This window comes from Salmo salar, chromosome 23 (assembly GCF_965601325.2).
Source record: "Salmo salar chromosome 23, fSalSal1, whole genome shotgun sequence".
In the NCBI taxonomy this organism is placed as follows: Eukaryota; Metazoa; Chordata; class Actinopteri; order Salmoniformes; family Salmonidae; genus Salmo; species Salmo salar.
In genome coordinates, this window is record NC_138313.1 from 18,000,168 (window position 1) to 18,019,851 (window position 19,684).

General features: G+C 45.7%; 1 protein-coding gene across 4 annotated transcripts in view; it reads right to left on the reverse strand.

The window, feature by feature from the left end:
- Positions 1–417: 417 nt before the first annotated feature.
- The window catches only part of btbd8 (BTB domain containing 8), a 52,750-nt gene continuing 33,483 nt past the window's right edge, over positions 418–19,684 (reverse strand). For 3 of the 4 annotated variants that reach the window (XM_014169101.3, XM_014169102.3, XM_014169103.3), the window contains exons 10-19: positions 17,232–17,334; positions 15,180–15,362; positions 14,286–14,456; positions 13,236–13,365; positions 11,724–11,785; positions 9,931–10,561; positions 8,307–8,394; positions 7,798–7,934; positions 5,700–7,697; positions 418–1,752 (exon numbers count right to left, since the gene is read on the reverse strand). In XM_014169101.3, coding sequence (XP_014024576.1) covers positions 1,217–1,752; positions 5,700–7,697; positions 7,798–7,934; positions 8,307–8,394; positions 9,931–10,561; positions 11,724–11,785; positions 13,236–13,365; positions 14,286–14,456; positions 15,180–15,362; positions 17,232–17,334 — 4,039 coding nt within the window. In that variant the 3' untranslated portion in view covers positions 418–1,216. The remainder of the gene's footprint in view (positions 1,753–5,699; positions 7,698–7,797; positions 7,935–8,306; positions 8,395–9,930; positions 10,562–11,723; positions 11,786–13,235; positions 13,366–14,285; positions 14,457–15,179; positions 15,363–17,231; positions 17,335–19,684) is intronic. The other variant, XM_014169105.3, reaches the window with a different exon arrangement.

The following is a 19,684-nucleotide window of genomic DNA, read 5'->3' on the forward strand; positions in this document are numbered from 1 at the left end:
GATCTTCTCTTGATAAGTGTGTGAATTGAACAATCTTTCTGTCTCGCTAAGCATTCAAAATGTAACAAGTACTTTTGGGTATCAGGGAAAATGTATTGAGTAAAAAGTACATTATTTTCTAAAGTAGTTGTCAAAAACATAAATAGTAAAGTACAGATACCCCAAAAAACAACTTAAGTAAAAAATATTTAAAGTATTACTTAAGTACTTTACACCACTGCCAAAAGGTGATTCTATTTAGTTCATTAGAAACCGTAACAAATGCTCAAATATTCCTTTTGAAGTGTATTCCTCATTTTAACCTGACATGTGCAATAATAAAATCGATATCATTTCACAAATGATCTCTTCATTTTCTAAAATAGAGTATTGTATTTGAATTAACTGTCACTAAACTAGAAACAATCAATGAAACCATTGTATTTAGAAGCACACATGTTTATTTTCATATACAACAATTAATGTAAAGCCAACATGTTCTCTAGTTTCTGTGAAACTCCACTGTCTAACCATCATAAAGACTAAAGAGCATGAGAAATAAAGCTTTTTTATTTTCTTCTAAATGTTGCAAACACCAAGTAAACATACAAAAAATGTCTGCATGCACAACAGCTCATGTGTCTAAACTCTCAGTCCATTAAGTATTTTGGATATAACGGAAGGTGATGGTCTGAATGCAAACAAACAAGCGCAGCTTGAGAGTCCAAAAAAAAAACCTCAAGAGTTCCATGAAAAGCAGCATAAAAAGCAGTAAATAAATAGAGGAATCAAACATAATGAAATCAAGGTATAAAACGGAAGAATTGTTGTACCGTAGTTGTGGAGAGAGACAGAAGACATGTTGTAAAAGTCCAGACAAAGTGTAACAGCTCCCTGATAGACAGTACTGTAGCAGTGTCAGTCTCCTAAATGCAGTCAGAAGTGTTGTATAGTTCAGCGGTATTCAACCGGGGTACTGCAGCGGCCAGCCCAAAAAAATCTAACGTATGATGGGGGGGGGGGGGGGGGTAATTGCCAGTTTGCCCGGGAGGGGGTCCCTGGGCAAGAAAAGGTTGGGCACAAAAAGGTTGAAGACACCTGGTACAGTATAGTTGATAAATCCAGAGAGAGGTTAAGAGGCTAGTTTCTCTTTAGTCCTAAAAAGCCATCAATCAGTCAGTGATGTGTTTCTAACGCCATGATGATCCATTAACTTTTAAATTCTGTATAGTCTTTGTCAGTGATGTGTTTCTAGCTCTACAATGGTCCACTCCCCCTGCGGCGAGGCAGCGTCTTCAGGAGAGAAGCTGGTCACAGTTATGCTAGTTGTGGAGTCCTCCAGGGGTGATATGAGCTCTGCCCAGCGTTTAAACGTCTCCTTCTCGTGGGGCAGGAAGATCTGCTGGGCGTCAAGGCAGTCCCGGGAGAGGGACAGGGTCTGCTTGATCAGATACTGGGCTAGGTTCAGGTCCTCAGGGACTGGATTTATGACGCCCAGACTGGACTCCTGGTCTGAGAGGAGTTGCTTCAGCATGCTCCAGTCACGCTCGGCAAACTTACTGCTCTCCTCATTGTAACCTTCATCATTCTCCTCCTCCCCCACTGTGCTCCTCCTGCTCCTGTCCTTGATGTTTTCCGAGGAGCTGAGGTGCTCAAAGGCTTCTCCCACGTCCAGTTCGTAGATGGGAGAGAGGGCTTTGGACGGGCGGCGGTCTTGTGTACAGGTTGGGGTTGTTGTTTGATCCAATCTGTCACAATGTCCCTCATTGTCCCCTAAAAACAATTGACAATACTGCACAATGACTTAACGATTCAGCTTTCCATAAGTCCATAGTCATTACACAGGCATTCTTCTGGTCACTTCTTTCCATTATCATCCCAACATTAACATGACTAAAGTTTCCCCCTTAATGCAACTGTGTCCTCTTAACCATTTAATAATCAATGACTGGATCAGGCAATGGCCTGTATTCTACTAGGAGATGGGGGGGGAGCCCTCGTTTCACCATTGCATTGGTACTCACGTTACAGACCAATGGATTATGATATGATATTGTTGATATACTGTACATTTATATCAGATGTACAAACCACGAGTAATCACTGACCTGGACTGTGGGTGACAGGGAGGATGCACAGCTGCCTTAAAGGTGAAGCACAGAGGGATGTAGTTGTCTGGATGTGTCTCTTTTATCCAGCAGTAATTAACACAGTAAGCCATGCATTGCATTGCCAGCACTGGTTAATTAGCCTAACTCTGCATAACTCCGTTTGCTCAGGCACCAGGGATATGTTTGAAGAAGTAAACCATGCAGGTCTCTCTAACTATTGAGCTGACCTTTTGTATTGTACAGATATGATTATTATACTGTAACAACAATCTAAATGCAGGCAGAAATGATTTCATTTGTAGCACAAAAGGAAGTACGCACATCACTCGTTTTCTCTGACATTTCCCATTTGTTTTTATATACAGTTTCTTTCTATCATAAACACTGCTTCAATATCAGTAAATAAGAGGTCTATACAGTTGTGGCCAAAAGTTTTGAGAATGACACAAATATTAATTTTCACAAAGTCTGCTGCCTCAGTTTGTATGATGGAAATTTGCATATACTCCAGAATGTTATGAAGAGTGATCAGATGAATTGCAATTAATTCGAAAGTCCCTCTTTGCCATGCAAATTAACTGAATCCCCCCAAAACATTTCCACTGTATTTCAGCCCTGCCACAAAAGGACCAGCTGACATCATGTCAGTGATTCTCTCGTTAACACAGGTGTGAGTGTTGACGAGGACAAGGCTGGAGATCACTCTGTCATGCTGATTGAGTTCGAATAACAGACTGGAAGCTTCAAAAGGAGGGTGGTGCTTGGAATCATTGTTCTTCCTCTGTCAACCATGGTTACCTGCAAGGAAACGTGTGCCGTCATCATTGCTTTGCACAAAAAGGGCTTCACAGGCAAGGATATTGCTGCCAGTAAGATTGCACCTAAATCAACCATTTATTGGATCATAAAGAACTTCAAGGAGAGCGGTTCAATTGTTGTGAAGAAGGCTTCAGGGTGCCCAAGAAAGTCCAGCAAGCGCCAGGACCATCTCCTAAAGTTGATTCAGCTGCGGGATCAGGGCACCACCAGTACAGAGCTTGCTCAGGAATGGCAGCAGGCAGGTGTGAGTGCATCTGCACACACAGTGAGGCGAAGACTTTTGGAGGATGGCCTGATGTCAAGAAGGGCAGCAAAGAAGCCACTTCTCTCCAGGAAAAACATCAGGGACAGACTGATATTCTGCAAAAGGTACATGGATTGGACTGCTGAGGACTGGGGTAGTCATTTTCTCTGATGAATCCCCTTTCCGATTGTTTGGGGGCATCTGGAAAAAAGCTTGTCCGGAGAAGGTGAGCGCTACCATCAGTCCTGTGTCATGTCAACAGTAAAGTATCCTGAGACCATTCATGTGTGGGGTTGCTTTTCAGCCAAGGGAGTGGACTCACTCACAATTTTGCCTAAGAACACAGCCATGAATAAAGAATGGTACCAACACATCCTCCGATAGCAACTTCTTCCAACCATCCAGGAACAGTTTGGTGACGAACAATGCCTTTTCCAGAATGATGGAGCACCTTGCCATAAGGCAAAAGTGATAACTAAGTGGCTCGGGGAACAAAACATCTATATTTTATGTCCATGGCCAGGAAACTCCCCAGACCTTAATCCCACTGAGAACTTGGTCAATCCTCAAGAGGCGGGTGGACAAACAAAAACCCACAAATTCTGACAAACCCCAAGCATTGAGTTTGCAAGAATGGGCTGCCATCAGTCAGGATGTGACCCAGAAGTTAATTGACAGCATGCCAGGGCGGATTGCAGAGGCCTTGAAAAAGTAGGGTCAACACTGCAAATATTGACTCTTTGCATCAACTTCATGTAATTGTCAATAAAAGCCTTTGACACTTATGAAATGCTTGTAATAATACTTGTTTTCCATAGTAACATCTGACAAAAATATCTAAAGACACTGAAGCAGCAGACTTTGTGAAAATTAATATTTGTGTCATTCTCAAAACTTTGGGCCACGACTGTACTGGCAAAATATCATAAAAATGTCCACTTATCGCTGTTGACAGCAGAAACAAGATTGACATGTTTTGTACTAGGATACCCCTTACCTAGTATGCATCCCAAATGCCACCATATCCCCTATATAGTGCACAAAGTAGTGCACTATATAGGGAATAGGGTTCCATTTCAGACGTAAACCCCTAACTAAGTAATAGCGCAAGGATTTCCTGTATAACATGAGAGTGAAAAAAGAGAGACATATCAGAACCATGGAAGATAAAGATTGTTCTAGACACACCACACACAGAAGGCTACCAGGCAGCACCACACAAAGGCTATTGAACCAAACCAGCACTACAGAATAAAACTAGTAAAACAAATAAACACAAAAATATTGGGTGGAATAAATAAAAAGACAGACAACAAATGGCTTGTATTACTGGCATGCAGATGTCTTTACTAGATAAGCAGACTGAGGAACAGATACAGGCTAGGAGGATCTGACAAATTACAACAAAAACAAGCAGATCCTGGGTAGGTAAGGGTCCCTGTAGGTAGGTAACACGTAGATTGACATAGACTAAACCTTTTTCAAAAGCAATCTGGCCATCATAACAGCTTAGTACTGTGGTCCATAGTACAATACAGATATTTTGGGATTTACCTTCTAAATCAAATGGCCATATTTTTATGTTATTTGATTTGGTAGTAAAAATCATAGCTTGGTTGCATGTATTTTGCATAAAACACAAATTATAAAGATATCAATCCCAATAAATAATATCATAAGCTATTATCTTATTGGCTTGACATAGACCAGAAGCTGTTGGAGTTCATGGCATTCAATAAAAAAAACATTGAAAAATCATTGAATAGGCCTATTTGCATTTTTATGTACATCAAAGTGCATCAGTACAACTAGGCCTACGTCAATCCGCCACACCTTGTCACAAGGCAGGTGGTTTATAACCAACACATGGCATAGTACTTGACAGTAAAATATTACGTTTTAGTCCCCAAATGGCACCCTATTCCCTACATAGTGCACTACTTTTGACGTCAAAAGTAGTGCATTATAAAGGGAATAGGGTGCCATTTGGGGACTAAAACGTAATATTTTACTGTCAGTTTTCTCATTTAAATTAACATAGCTTTTCCCCCCTTTCCATATGTAATCTGAGTAGTCAGGGTCAGAATGCCTCTGAAAAAGTTGAATCATTAGGCTATATGTTGATTATAGCTAAACTACTCCTGCACATTTTTTTGATTGACCAATCTCCAATGTTTTAAATTGGTGTTGCAAATTCAAATCAATGGACTGGTACACAAATAGATGTTTTGTGTAATGATAGCAAGATTTTAGCTATATGGGCATATACAAAAATGATCCCCTCATTGAATTTGAACTAGTTAAGTAATCTGCATAATATCCTTTTTGAGAGGAATGGGATAGCTAAGTGTACGTTTCATGATGCAAATGAGTAGTCCGAGCATTATATCATATGAGACAGAGGAGATTGTATCTTGCCAAGGGTGAACTAACTAACTATGCCTTGACTGATGGAGTTTGGCTGGGTGGGGAAGGAAAATGGGTGAGGGGTTTGGTTTTAGGGTTTAAATTAGGAGGGGTCCTAAATGTAGATTAGTATACATTACCTGCTGGGGACTGTGGGATAGCTGCATGTGCAGGAGACTCCCCTGTCTGCTGAGGGTAATTTAAGTCTAGATGTAAGTCTGCTCTCTTGCTCTCTGCAGGTACAGATGCTTGGTTAGGCTTGGTTGAGGGGTTCCTGCGTGGTGTCCCTCCGTTGCTGTACTGTTCAGCAGGCCGGAGGTCCAGGTGGCAGGGTCTCTCCCGCTCCTGGGGAGGCAGGTCACTGAGGTCAGGGTCCAGGGGAGGGCAGCCAGGGCTGGGCTCTACTCCCTCCACCTTGGTGGGGTTATGGTCATCTACCAGAGGATCCTGGATCTCAGTGAGGAAAACAATGGGTTTGGTGTTGTACTCCTGCTCGGTACCTTGTTCCTGCTGAGGTGTGCTTTTGGGAAGGTCAGACGCCAGGTGCTCCCCAGAGTTTGACACTGAGTTGGGGGCCGACTGAGGGGCCGGAGGAGGGTCACTCTCGAAGACTTCGCAGGGTGTGAGGGGGTCGTCAGGCTGTTGCTGGGGTGGAGTCTGCGCCCCGCCCTCCTCTGATCCCAGCTCCTCACACTCGTCCACAGAGATCAGAACAGAGCGGCGGAAGTTAGAGGCTGACTGGTAGTCCTGCTGCTCGTTGTCCTGGTCAGGGTCAGCTCCATCCTCGAAGGCCAAGTTGATAATGCCCTGGAACTGAGGGGATGGGTCAGCGGGAGGCAGAGGGGCATGATGACAAGGAAGAACCTCCACCTCTGACTTCTCGTCCTCTTCTTCATCCTCCTCTTCCTCAGACTCCTCCGACTCCTCGGAGAAGAGCTGGCTGTCAGGGACCTGCTTCACTGTAACATTGGCCTCCACTTTCTCTAACTCCTCCTCAACAGGGACCTCCTCTCTGTCCCTGCTCAGCCAGGAGCGTGGCCGTCGCCTCACCCCTTCCTCCTCACTGGTGGTCTCTACCTCGCGCCCCTTCAGCCTCACCTCAACCCGTAGCCCACCGTCCAGCATCTTCAGCTCCTCGGGCGTACTCGTGTCACTACTACTACGGCCCAGGAAGTCATGGCAACGCATGGTTCCGCCTCCCTTGGTTCCGCCGCGGTCGTTGGAGCAGCAGTCGTCCACGTCGTCCTGCGAGCCCCCGGCATCGTAGTCCTCAGAGCGGGGCTTGATGTCGTCTGAGGAGGTGGTGGCGCTGCCGGACTCTGACTCAGGGCTGACCTGGTGGTGCAGGCCGCTCCACGAGTCCTCCAGAGGGTTATCTGTGCTGCCCAGGCTGCCTGGGTTCGGGGTGTCCAGGGGAAGATCTGTGGTTGAGCCAGGAGTGTGTTTACATGTGTGTGTGCCCTCTGTGTGCTTAGCAGGCTCTCCGTTTACAAGAGCATTCCCTTGAGAGACGTGGTTGGTTGCTGGTGGCTGACTGGACAGAGCCCTGATTCCTCCTGTGCTGTTAGGTTTACCTGGTTGTTTGGCAGACTTCTGGGGACTCTGCTTAGGGCTGGTTTTCAGGGGTAAGGAGAGGGAGTCCCCTCCTCCACCGAGGCCCTGGGGGCCTGATAGTAGTATACTGTTATGAGTCGGGCTCTGCTCTGTGGATCCTGCTGCTGGCTCGGAGGCCGCCTCCCTGGGATTTGAATGGGAGGAGACCCTCTCTGCTTCAGCACCAGTGTCATTAGCCTGCGGAGTCTCCGCGGAGGTTTTACCATTATATCCTTCTTTCTCTTTTGAGGAGGAATAGTTTTTAACTGGCCCCGCTAACTTTGGGGAGGCTTTCTCTGTAGGAGATTCAGAGGTACTTTTCTGCTTAGGTCCAGATTTGGCCGTTGCTTGCGGAGGCTGTTTGGAAGGAGCAGAGCTAGAGTTGGATTTTGTTGGTTTAGAAGTAGATTTGGCTGCGGTAGCTGGGGTGGGTTTTGGGGTCTTCCTGGCTGCTTTGTCTGCTGAGGCTTTAGGACCCTCCTTATCCTCCTCTTTCCTGGGAGACGCATGCTTTCTGGCACTCAGGGAGGACCCAGGTCTAGAGACTTAATGAGAGGAGAAACAAGAAAAAGAGAAGACTATTTCAATAATTTGGCCCACAGTGAGATGATGTTAGGATTTGTATTGTCACAAACACGCACGCACCATGGTTCTCAGCGGAGCCTATTGGCGTGCTCCTTCCCTTCGTGTCTGCTCTGGCACCCGTTCCTCTGGTTGTTGTTCTTCCTATAGAGGGAAGCTTGGCTTTATTGGCCTCTCTAGCGCTGGGCTTATTGGTTGGGCTGATAAGGGAGATTAAAAAAGACAATCAAATCAAAAGCATACACAGCCCCAGAGAGCAGAAAATGAAGCCTGACACTCACAAAAATGAAAGTTATTTTTAATTGTAAAAAATATATATTGTAATTTAGGAAAACAACAACAATCAATACATTATGGACACAATATCACAGGGTTTGATAACATTAAGGGACAAAAGCTCATAAACCTCATAAGACCTTAGCATAAACAAGCACTGTGTTGTTTCATCCATCTCTGTTTGGACTAGCAACTACCAATATATAACAGTGGGGGGCAGCAGAGGTTTTTCTACTATTTCTCAGGGATGGTCTATCTAAGTAGGAGGTTCTGATTATGGGTGCAGTGCTGCTTACCTGTTGGTCTTTGCAGTGTCTGTTTTCTGGGGGGGTTTCGTCAGTGGAGATTTGGTCAGAGCTTTAGCCTGTGTTTTTGACTTAAGACCTAAAAACACAGGATTGTTATAGTGTGCTTTAACCTTGAACCAAAACACTGAAATGTATTGTTGGAAAATGAAAACTGCTCACTTTGAATGAGGGGTTAAGAGGAGGAATATGATTAGCTATACAGCTTAGTGGGGAAGAAGAGTGCAACAATAAACAGACATCGTTTTGAGGGGTAAAATGCACATTCATCTAAATAAATTCTCAAACAAAGTACACCAATGATTACATTTAAGGGAGAGCTAACAGGGATGTCAATATCTGACAAACAATGAGTGTTTTTTAATTCATATTCTACGAGCTAGAGGCTAGGAGCTGATAATAGTACTGTACTCCAAAGCCAAAATAATGCACAATCAGGGCCAATAAAAATGACAGAGCTGGAGTAGAGTAGGCGGATAGGGATGACTGGTTTGGTTAGAGAGAGAGAGAGAGCGAGAGGAGGGGGGTGTAGGGAGAGCATATGGCACTCCGACTCTCTCTTCTTCTCTTTTGTATGAAAAAGAGAGACAGGCCGGCTGAGGCCCAGTTCCCCAGACAGACAGAGGGTGTTGCTATCAGTCTACACACCACAGAACTCCCCTCCTTCTCCAAACGAGCATACACCGTCACCACGGGAGCTAGGACCAAACTGGGTGTGGAGAAATAATTGGTCTCACCCCTGTGTGTGAGCTATGTTGGTTTTGACCTTCAGCTCTGCGGCTTTTTGGGGTGCCCGTTGCCAGGCTGTGCTACCCACAGGGATATTTATTTCTGTGGTTCTACATTAAACTGATTAATATGCATGAAAGAAAGGAGTGCTTCTTGATTCATATTCATGCACACCACTACTGTATATAATGTGTTTCTACTTCAATGTATTCTCTTCTGTCTCTCTAGAACCCCTCAGGGTTAAAGCATAACTCATGTTAATCAGTCTGCTACTTATTCTCAACAAAACTTTCTGCCAACTATTTCTGCGTCAAGCTAATTTTTCAGATACTCTAACTTCCTGCCATAAAATATAATTGTCATCATAAGAACAAGAATGAGTGAATTAACCCAGATGGCAAAACTGGTTCGATTGACTTTATTACAGCGTCATTAAAACGTAATTACAAAATAATCATGACGTCTTTTCAACCATTTTTTCCCATCTGGGAGGCAAGTAAACAACATTGGGATGTTAAACCTGGAAATTACAGTTACCCAGCTGGCAAAACAAGTTGAACATCATTACAACGTCATTATGATGTATTTTCAACCAGTTTTTCCCATCTGGGAGGCAAGTAAACAACATTGGGATGTTAAACCTGGAAATTACAGTTACCCAGCTGGCAAAACAAGTTGAACATCATTACAACGTCATTATGATGTATTTTCAACCAGTTTTTCCCATCTGGGAGGCAAGTAAACAACATTGGGATGTTAAACCTGGAAATTACAGTTACCCAGCTGGCAAAACAAGTTGAACATCATTACAACGTCATTATGATGTATTTTCAACCAGTTTTGCCCACTGGGGAGCAAGTTAATAATGTTGAATGTTAGACCAGACCTGGGATGGCGTGGCTGTTGCGTGGGCTTCCGGAGCTGTTGTCAGGGGAGGCGCTGCCTGATGTAGAGGGGGTGGTGGTGGCGGGGTGGGCCGTGCTGCTGTCTGCCCCCTGAAGAGAGTCACCCTTCCCTGCCGTACTCTTCTGCAGCTTCCCTGGCCTAGCCTGAGCTGTGGAGGTGGTGCTTGGAGGAGAGGTCTTGGGCCTGGCTCCGGGGTTAGGCCTCCTGTCCTGGTCCTTAGCCCCTTTACCCCCCGTTGGGGAGCCCCTGGATCCGTTAGCAGTGGCTACCTCCTTCCTAGCCCCCCCTGGGCCAGCTGTACCGTTGAGCACTGTGGCGGAGGTTGTAGTCTTTGCTTTAGCTGTGGTGCTTCGGTGGTCGCCTGGCTGCTTGGTCTTGCCATTCTTTGCCCTGGATGGGTCACTGTCTCCAGGCTTGGTAGCGTTAGTCCCTCTCTCTGCAGTGGCTGGGAGGACTGGCGTGCCCAGCCCGTCTGACTTCATGGTGCTTGATGATGCAGCCGTAGTGCAACTTCCTGTTCCTGTGTTCCTGAAGACCCGATTGGTCCTGTGGACAGGAGGGCTCTCACACGGAGCTGCAGGACCTGAGGCGCATCTTACACCCCTTGGCTGCTAAAAATAGACAAGAGAGGTTGGAATGGAAAAGTTCGGATCACACAACATCATTTAAAATAATGGCGTAGTGGTCTACGGACTCGACTTAACAGCTAAATACCGAGAAGAAGGAAGTCTGACCTAAACTGGAATTAACACGCAATCTAGAAACTGATTAGCCAGATTTTGTAGATACTGGCTAAGAATGTTTTACTTGTAATGATCGTGATACGTTGTTATTTAACCTACATTAGTTGAATCAATGGACTGAATGACTAAGTTGATCGCGATAAGAGCTTCCGCTAAATTACTCAAATGAAATGTAATGGAATTGAATAATACTGTTGAGGATGCCTGCAAGCTACTGAGCTGTACAGTATACTCAGGCTTGTAAAACAAAAGCAGCCCCGGCCCTCATCACATCCTTCCAGGTGCTCGCTGCCTTGTGTTACAGTTCATCAGTCTGATAAGACACAAGGTCTGTGTATTTATCACTCTGAGGGGCTGAAAGGTAATTGCTTTCTGTGTCAATTACGAAATGACAGCCGTCAGCAGCACTGTGTTGGGGTCAGCAGAGCGACATAAGTATAGCATCCCAAATGGCACCCTGTTTCCTATATAGTGCACTAATTTGGACCAAAGCCCTATGAGCTCTGGTCAAAAGTAGTGCACTATATAGCCAGGCGGAGAGAAACTTACTTCCAGGCGCCTGCTCCGCATCACAGCACTTCTTGTCAATATCTGTCAGGTTGCTGTTGGCGGGGCCCCTCTCAGCCACTCACGTCACACACACACACACACACACACTCACGTCACACACACACACACACACACCGCCTCCAGTGTGTGTGTGTGAGGCTGGCTCTAGGTTTTCCACCATTCACATCTCTGTGATGTGTGCAGTGATTGCAGGCTTTCAAGAGCCAAAAGCCACCCTCCTAGATCATAATCACACCATTACATCCACATTTGTGTCATTTAGCATCTAGATGTGCTTATCCAGAGTATAATTTGTGCATTCAACTAAAGTAGGTATCACAACCACATATCATAATCATTACACAGGTTTCTCGGTGTTATAGATGGGTTCATATCACCCGACTAAGTGATTTAACGACGCAAAAGAGGAATAAAACAATTGCTTTTAAATGAGACTAAATAAGCTTTTATCATACATTACCTGTGAGCTGGTAAAAACAGGCTTTTTCCCAAGTCTTCTACTGTCTCCTTTATCAAGAGCAGCTATAGGAGAGAACACACAATTAAAGCAACGTTTAAAACATGTTTCAATTACCATTACATTCAGAAACCTTCAGGGTACCATACTCATTCATAAAACAGGTCAGCACAAACATCTTTTGGAGGGACATTGACATGGTTGTGTCTTTGTATTCTCAACATAAAGAGCATGCAATTTGATGATGGATTTTTCCCATGTGAAATATAGCAATGTTCCTGAAATATGAAATCCAAGACGTGTCCATTGAAGAGACTGATACTGCAATGGGGCTATTCCACCTCAGGCTTCCTGATTTTCATCTAAATGAGATACAGTGGGTGAAACAATGCGTACAATCCTGATGTGGTGAGATTTTCATTTAATCAATGAAACATCCGTCAACTGTGTCTGCCGAGCAAGAAAAGATTTCACAGCTTATCTTACCATTTCCCCAGAGATGCTCCAAATCAAGACCAAACTGCTGCACCGGAATGTAGTCGAGTGAGTGTGTGTGTGTGTGTGTGTGTGTGTGTCTGATGTGACATGTGTGACTAGATTACTGTATGCAACTAGCAGTATGCATATTCATTCTATGTGCCTTGCCGTGTGCATGCATGTGTAAACTAGGGTCTCTATGTGAGAGACAGAGAGGGAGATTCCATCAGTATGGAATGTCAGTGGAATTCTAAAACCGAGTTCAACAAATCATTCATGCAATGCATTTCAATGGATCGCAAAGCTAAACAGTCAAAACGAAGCAGTACTTTATTCGTTTCTCAGAGAATGCATGTAATTATGTGAGAAATCCACAAAGAGAGAGAAATTCAACCATCCACCCCCGCCCCTTTCTTTTTACAACACAGAACATGCAGAGTATGCTGCAGTTACCATGTTAGCCTTGACTACGATTGGCTGAAAATGGGGTGAGAGAGACTGAGGCGGCACCCTCCTCGCCCAAACAATAGATGGACCTTCAGGTTGAGGCTGTGTGTGCTCTGTTCTGTTCTGCAGCTGTGCTGAAAGCAGCTATTAATTGTGTGATGTTACCCAGAGGCAGCGGCAACAACATATGCGTCGGGGGGGCTTTGGTTCCTTCCTCTCTAACGATAAAGAGACAGACGTTGTGCTCCATCACTGAAGCCTGGTTCCAGGTCTGTTTGTGTTGTCCCTTACCATCTCCTATGGTCATTGTCACTATAGCCTGGTCCCAGATCTGTTTTGTGCTGTCGCTTGTCATCTCCTATGGTCATTGTCACGCCAAACAAGATCAAACAGACAAAACCGATCTGGGACCATGCTACCATCACTATGTGGTTGGGTTGAATAGAACAAACAAACACACCCTGCATAATATCCCATCTGAGCCGAGAGGAAGAGAGCTCTGGCTCTCCTCTGCAGTGAGGGACAGATCAGATCACCTCCCAGCTACAGCTAAAGCCCCATAGATTAAAGATGGCCGTTTTCTCGTCTTACCTGCCAGTATCTGCTCTCTGTGCTTGGAGGGCAGGGTCTCCCATCCCCGCGTGTGGCGGACGGCGTAGAATGACTGGAGCAGGAAGGTCCACAACCTAGCGCGCAGCGCACCAATCTCTCGCCTGAACGGCTGGTTTAGAGAGGAAAGGAGAGAGGGGCGAGAGGAGGTGGAGGGGCGAGAGAGGGAGGGGGAAAGAGAGAGAGCACGAGCGAATCAGCAGCTGCTTAAAGTACCCGTCACCATGGTAACCATCACCCCCATCCCCCCTTTCTCTCTCCCTCCCTCTTGCAGAATCCACTTGAGCTCCTTTGAACTAAATGGATGATGTCATTAGCTGAGGCTGCTGCCGTGCTCCCGCCTCCTCATCGCCTCAATGTTTATAAGAAACAGAGCTGGGGGGGGGGGGGGGGGTGAGGAGAAGCTTCCTCCCTCACACAAACCCTCCCTCCATTCAGTCCTCTCTCTCTCGCTCTCCCACCCTCACAGACACACACCCTCCCTCCCTTCCTCTCTCGCTCACCCCCGTCTAACACGCCCACCCTCTTTCCCTTCCTCTCACTCGCTCTGGCTCTCACGCCCTCTGACTACTGGCCACAACACAGAGGCAGATTAGAGAAGGCCACTCCCATGTCTCTACATGCTTTCCCTCCCTCTTTCCAACTCTAATCCATCCTGCCATATCCTGCGTAAGGACGTGTGACTTAACCCAGCCAGCCTAACCCTGGCTGCAGCTCAAACCCAGCCAGCCCTCTACGCCCCTGGGAGTAATTACACAGGAATCATGGGGCTCTGGAACTGTGTATCTCTAACTTTTACCCAATGTGTGTGTGTGTGAGAAGAGGGAAGAGAGAGGCAGAGAGCATAGCAGGGAATGTTTTTAATGTTCACCCTTCACAGCTCTTTCTGTGTCATTTCACCATTATCCTTTGAAATGGAAGAAAACCCTTGTCATGCTTAGTCAACAAATAATAATAAAAAAGGCAAAATTGGAATAACTTGATTTTGGTTTGGGGGACTGTGAGTGAGTGAATGTGAGTACTTGTATTCACCTCCTCCCTCTGACCCCCCTCCTCCAGGGGTGTCTCTCCTTCAAGGTCTTCCTCCCCAGCCAGGTGATCCACAGCAGTGAACAGGTCACAACAGTTACCCACCGTGACCCTGTCCCGTATGGCTGAACACAGCTTCTTCAACAGGGCCGGTTCCCGCGTCGACTCCTCTCTCTAAAACACACGTTATTTTATTCATTAGCACACAGTAAAAGTAGAGGATTTAAATATAACTAAATGTATGTGAAAGGGAGGTCGAGAAACCCAAGATGGATGAAGTTGAGAAACCCCACACCAGACCCTCAGAAACCCCTTGCTTACAACCAAATGGTAATTTTGCTGTAGTACAGAACAATTGCTACACTGCAGTACACTGACCACTACACAGCTCAAACACATTAGGATGGATTAGAATTACATCTCAGACTCCCATGCTAATACATGAACTGAATCAGACCAATTTCAGAGGCTGATGAGGATAATCCTTCAGGAAACCTGTTGTCACCACAGCTGTATAGCTCTGTGTCTGTGATAACAGGGTGGAATGATTGGGATTGTAATGCGTATTTCTATCAGGGCAGAGTCAGACAGTGAGTTGGCACATTGAGGACAGACACCCACAGAATGAAATAGACCATTTACATGATGTATGCAGACGCCAACGATACGAGTGCAAACCTCTTGGACTGTGACTCTGCATCTAGAACAGCCTCAGCGTCCAGCAGGATGTTTACCATGAAGCTTTTATGCATAGCATTAGCCTCATTTAATAAGTAACAATGAACCATCTACAACTGATCAAATGAATCAGTTTATAATTGACTGTGAGTCTCTGTTTATGTTGTGTGTAGGTGTGTGTATCCGTCCTGTGTCTGTCATGCGTGTGTCTTCCCTTACCCGTCGTAGGCTGTGGAAGGCCTGCGTGTGTGTGACCTGGGCCAGGTGTGTGACAATGACAGACAGACACTGGTCCTGCAGCTCTGTAGCCAGCAACACTGTCTGTTTAGCCCACTTGACCTCCGGGAGACTGCCCAGCAACTGCTCACTGCCACACAGCAGAGTCACCGTGTTCTGTACATTCTGGATAGAACAGGATTATTAACTGTTATGTCTTATTTGAGAGACTTTTGTATTTCTCTCCTTCACACCACAACACACCCAGCAGGAGTCCAGCGCTCTGTACAGTCTGGATGGAACAATAAAACATTACATCTCTGAGGAACTATTTTTATCACAGCTCTTATGAGCTCTCTTTCTCTCTACCTCACAACACACACACACACCAAGGCAGAGGTGGATACCTGTGCAGAGCGGTTAAGAGTGCATGTCCCAACAGCACTTCTTCAATGTGACAGGGTGGAATCCAGTGGCAAGGGGGGAACCCAGGACGACAGGCACCCTTTCACAGTTGCAGGAGGCTACCGGAGCTCCAGTTTTCCGGTAGGAGGGCCTGTCGTGCGCCGCCAGCACGTTGTTTTTCTCTCAGGGTGAGCTCCCCTAGCCTTTGCCTTCCCAGACTTACCCACAGGCAGCGGGACAATTGTTGGCCGACGCCAGGGCGTGCCCATATAACGTGGGCCTGCACACCGCACCCCTGCCGAGTTAGCCTGGGACTGCAGAGACATCCAGTTACTGTGTGTTGTCACGAGCAAGGCCTGGCAGAAGTCTTGGTGAAGGAGAGGCTGTGTACTGGCAATAGGAGGCTTAAGCACAGAGCTGCTTCCCGGTTTACCACAAGGACTAGCCAGCGGCAGCAAGCTGTAAGCGGGTGGGAAGTAGGCATGCACCTTCCCTCTTACAACCACACACACAGTCCGGGGAACAATATTTCTAATCAAATCAAATTGTATTAGTCACACACGCCGAATACGAAGGCTTACTTACGAGCCCCTAACCAACAATGCAGTTAAAAAAAATACGGATAAGAATAAGAAATAAAAGTAACAAGTAATTAAAGACCAGCAGTAAAATAACAATAGCGAGACTATATACAGGGGGGTACCGGTACAGAGTCAATGTGCGGGGGCACCGGTTAGCTGAGGTAATATGTACATGTAGGTAAAGTTATTAAAGTGAAAGTTATTAAAGTAGACGATAACAACAGAGAGTAGCAGCGGTTTTAAAGAGGGGGGGGGGGGGGCAACGCAAATAGTCTGGGTAGCCATTTGTTAGCTCTTATGATCTCTTATTTTAGAGACCTTTCTCAGACTCAGTACTTCTCTTTCTCACAACACATACACACATAAAAAGTGTTTCACCAACTATCTCATAATTGATCATTCACAGTCTGTGGAACAAGTTATTACGGCTCTTATGTGACCTGTTATCGTAGAGCCATTTCTCAACACATACAACATAGCTTGTGAAACACCGTGCATCTCATCATTCGTAATTCACAATTCATTATATTATGGACAACAAAACACACGTTTACAGTCTTTAACAGTTGTTAAGACATTTACACCTTCGATCAACTCTACTGTGTCCACCACTGTTGTTCCTTCCGACCCTGCACTTGGCTATCGATGCAGGGGGAAACCCAAATTATGCAACACATTTGGCAGCAGGCAGGCCCTCCTCAGCAGCAGCAGTAGTAGTAGTAGGCTGAGCTCCAGAGTGGTGTACCCAGGGGAGGCAGCCGGAGAGCAGGAGGGAAAGACACTGGTTGTGTCCCAATTCTCTACCCACTTGCACACTCCCTGTCATGGACTCCCTCCAGCCAAAACTAGACCAATCCAATGCTTTTAAATCTGGATTACCCTGCTACATCTGTCTGTACTGGACTACTGAACACGCCTGCCATAAAGGACTGTTATTTAACGAAGATGACCCCACTCAGCTGATTATGTTTGACTTCCAGTGGGGGAACATAATGGAAATTGAGGAGAGGAAGTTGGGGTGTGTGTGTGTGTGTGTGTGTGTAGACTTGTGTGAGTGTGTGTAACCCACCATGGCTCCAGTCACAGCATTTAGACAGGCTCTCTGGACCTCACAAGGCAACAGAGCAAAGTGTCTCTCTGACCAGCTCTTCACATAGTGCTCAGCCACCCACCTGTAACACACAGTACAAACGAGTGTTCGAGAGCCTGTCACTTCAGTACACATTCTGACGTATTGCTTGTTAAACACCTTTTAATTGTGTTTTTATAGAGACGGGTATGAACGAAGGAGAGAAAATATTGAGTTGGGTGGAGCAGGGATTTGATGCCACACAGGCGGGGGGGGGTCGTACATGTGCTGTAAGCAGCAGCCCTAACCACAAGACCAAGCCTGGGTACTCGCTAAACCACTGATATACAGTAACCATCCACAGAGTATCCAGCAAGGCTCAGCGTGACTGTGCACTGTGTGTGATGATGTTCAGTGTGCGACTCTGCGCTGAAGGTCTGGGTGAGTGGGGATTAATGAGACTGTGGGACTCAGTGAGAGAGCATGTGATTTGCATCAGTAAAACGGGTCAGGTCCGTGACCCAAACCACTTATACAGCCTGACATCACACAGAGAGAGCTGCCAAACTCTATATAAGACACAGGCAGGAGTCCCAAATGGCACATTATTCCTATAGTGCACTACTTTTGACCAGAGCCCATAGTGTACTATATAGTGAATGGAATGCCATTTGGGACTCATTCATTAACCTCATTGGTCCTGGTGCTAGAAAGGAACTGAAGCCAGAAGTGTCCAAAAACATGGCACAGCTCCCAATTACATATCAAAATCCTGCTGCCCCAAATTTCCCAGGCAATGTGTGGCCGCGTTCCAAATGGTACCCTATTCCCGTTATAGTGCACTTCTTTTGACCAGGGTCCATATACGGCACTATAAGGAATAGCTTGCCATTTGAGACACATCCTAGGAATATAAAACAACTTTTAGTTAAGGCAGCGGCACTGAGAGAAGTGATGAGATCCAGTGTCGTTGCGAAACTTAATGATGTGCCATCTCAGTTGCTCAGTCCCATTTTCTCAGTCCCAGCCTCAGGCCCTCAGGGTAGAGGGGCCAGAGATGGTTGGCTAGCTCCAGAGGCCTGAGGGGTGTGAATCGCCACTGGGCTGTAAGCTCAGTTAAGCTCGCATTACTATCATACACACAAGGGACATGACAAATGTAAATAGAATCTTAATGTTTAAACTGACATTTATTAATGGTTTAAACATTTTTAAAAAATCTATAAAAATAAAATGACGTGAATTCACAATCCTGATATGGTTCTGCATATGACCGCTAGGGGGCAATGCAGTTCAATCTACCACAGTCCTAACTACCTACCTACCAGTCGTCACTAGTTACTTCAGCCACAAAGTCTTAAAGCCTGCCTATTACTACAGTTTGTCTTCTTAAAATGTGATTTTAACCCTAACAATAACGATAACTACACTGCTAACCTTAAATTAAGAGAAAATATATGTTTGTTTTCATACATTTTTACATAGCTAATTTTGACTTTGTGGCTGTGGTAACAAGTGGAAACCCTAACAGTCGGCGCTCACCTTACTGCTGTCCCCCACCCACTCAGCAACAATGGTATTAATGCTGTTTTAGGTTCTCTGTTGTGTGCTTCTCCTTCATGTTCAGAATTGTCAGTACGTACTTCATGTCCGACTTCTCATCAATGTGATGGCTCGTAGCAGTGATGCAAGTCTGCGTGTTTGAGAGCTTGCGCTTTGTACTTGCAGAGCAATCATTGTACAATTTCTCCATCCGGGCTGCCCTGTTTTTTTGGAGATGGGATTTAGTAGTCTGGTTCTAGATATGCCATCAGGGCATTGAAGTCGACATCCTATACATTTGACAATGGCTGCATGTCAACTGCAACCATTTCTGTAGTCAGAGCTGTGATTTTCTCACTCTGCCCCTTATTGCACTGCTGCCAGCAATGGTTTGGGTCTCACAGTGCCGCTCTTTTAGCATTGGACGTGTACTGCCACTGTAGCTCAATTCCACCTCGCAAAATCTGAATTTCATCACCTTCTCATTGAACTTCTCAAAGTATTGCCATACAGGACTTAGCTGCTATCGCCTCCAAGTCGCTCTCTGACATTTTTCCAACTTAACAACGATGTCGTGCGGAGCGCTTTATACCGTGACGAGATCCTGAGGCCCATAGTCGTGCTATTCTTTCATCATCTTATGTTTCAGCATGATAATATATAGCCCCATGTTGCAAGGATCTGTACATAATTCCTGGAAGCTGAAAATGTCCCAGTTCTTCCATGGCCTGCATATTCACCAGACATGACACCCATTGAGCAGGTTTGGGATGCTCTGGATCAACGTGTACGACAGCGTTTTCCAGTTCCCACCAATACCCAGCAACTTCACACAGCCGTTGAAGAGGAGTGGAACAACATTCCACAGGCCGCAATCAACATCCTGATTAACTCTATGCGAAGGTGATGTA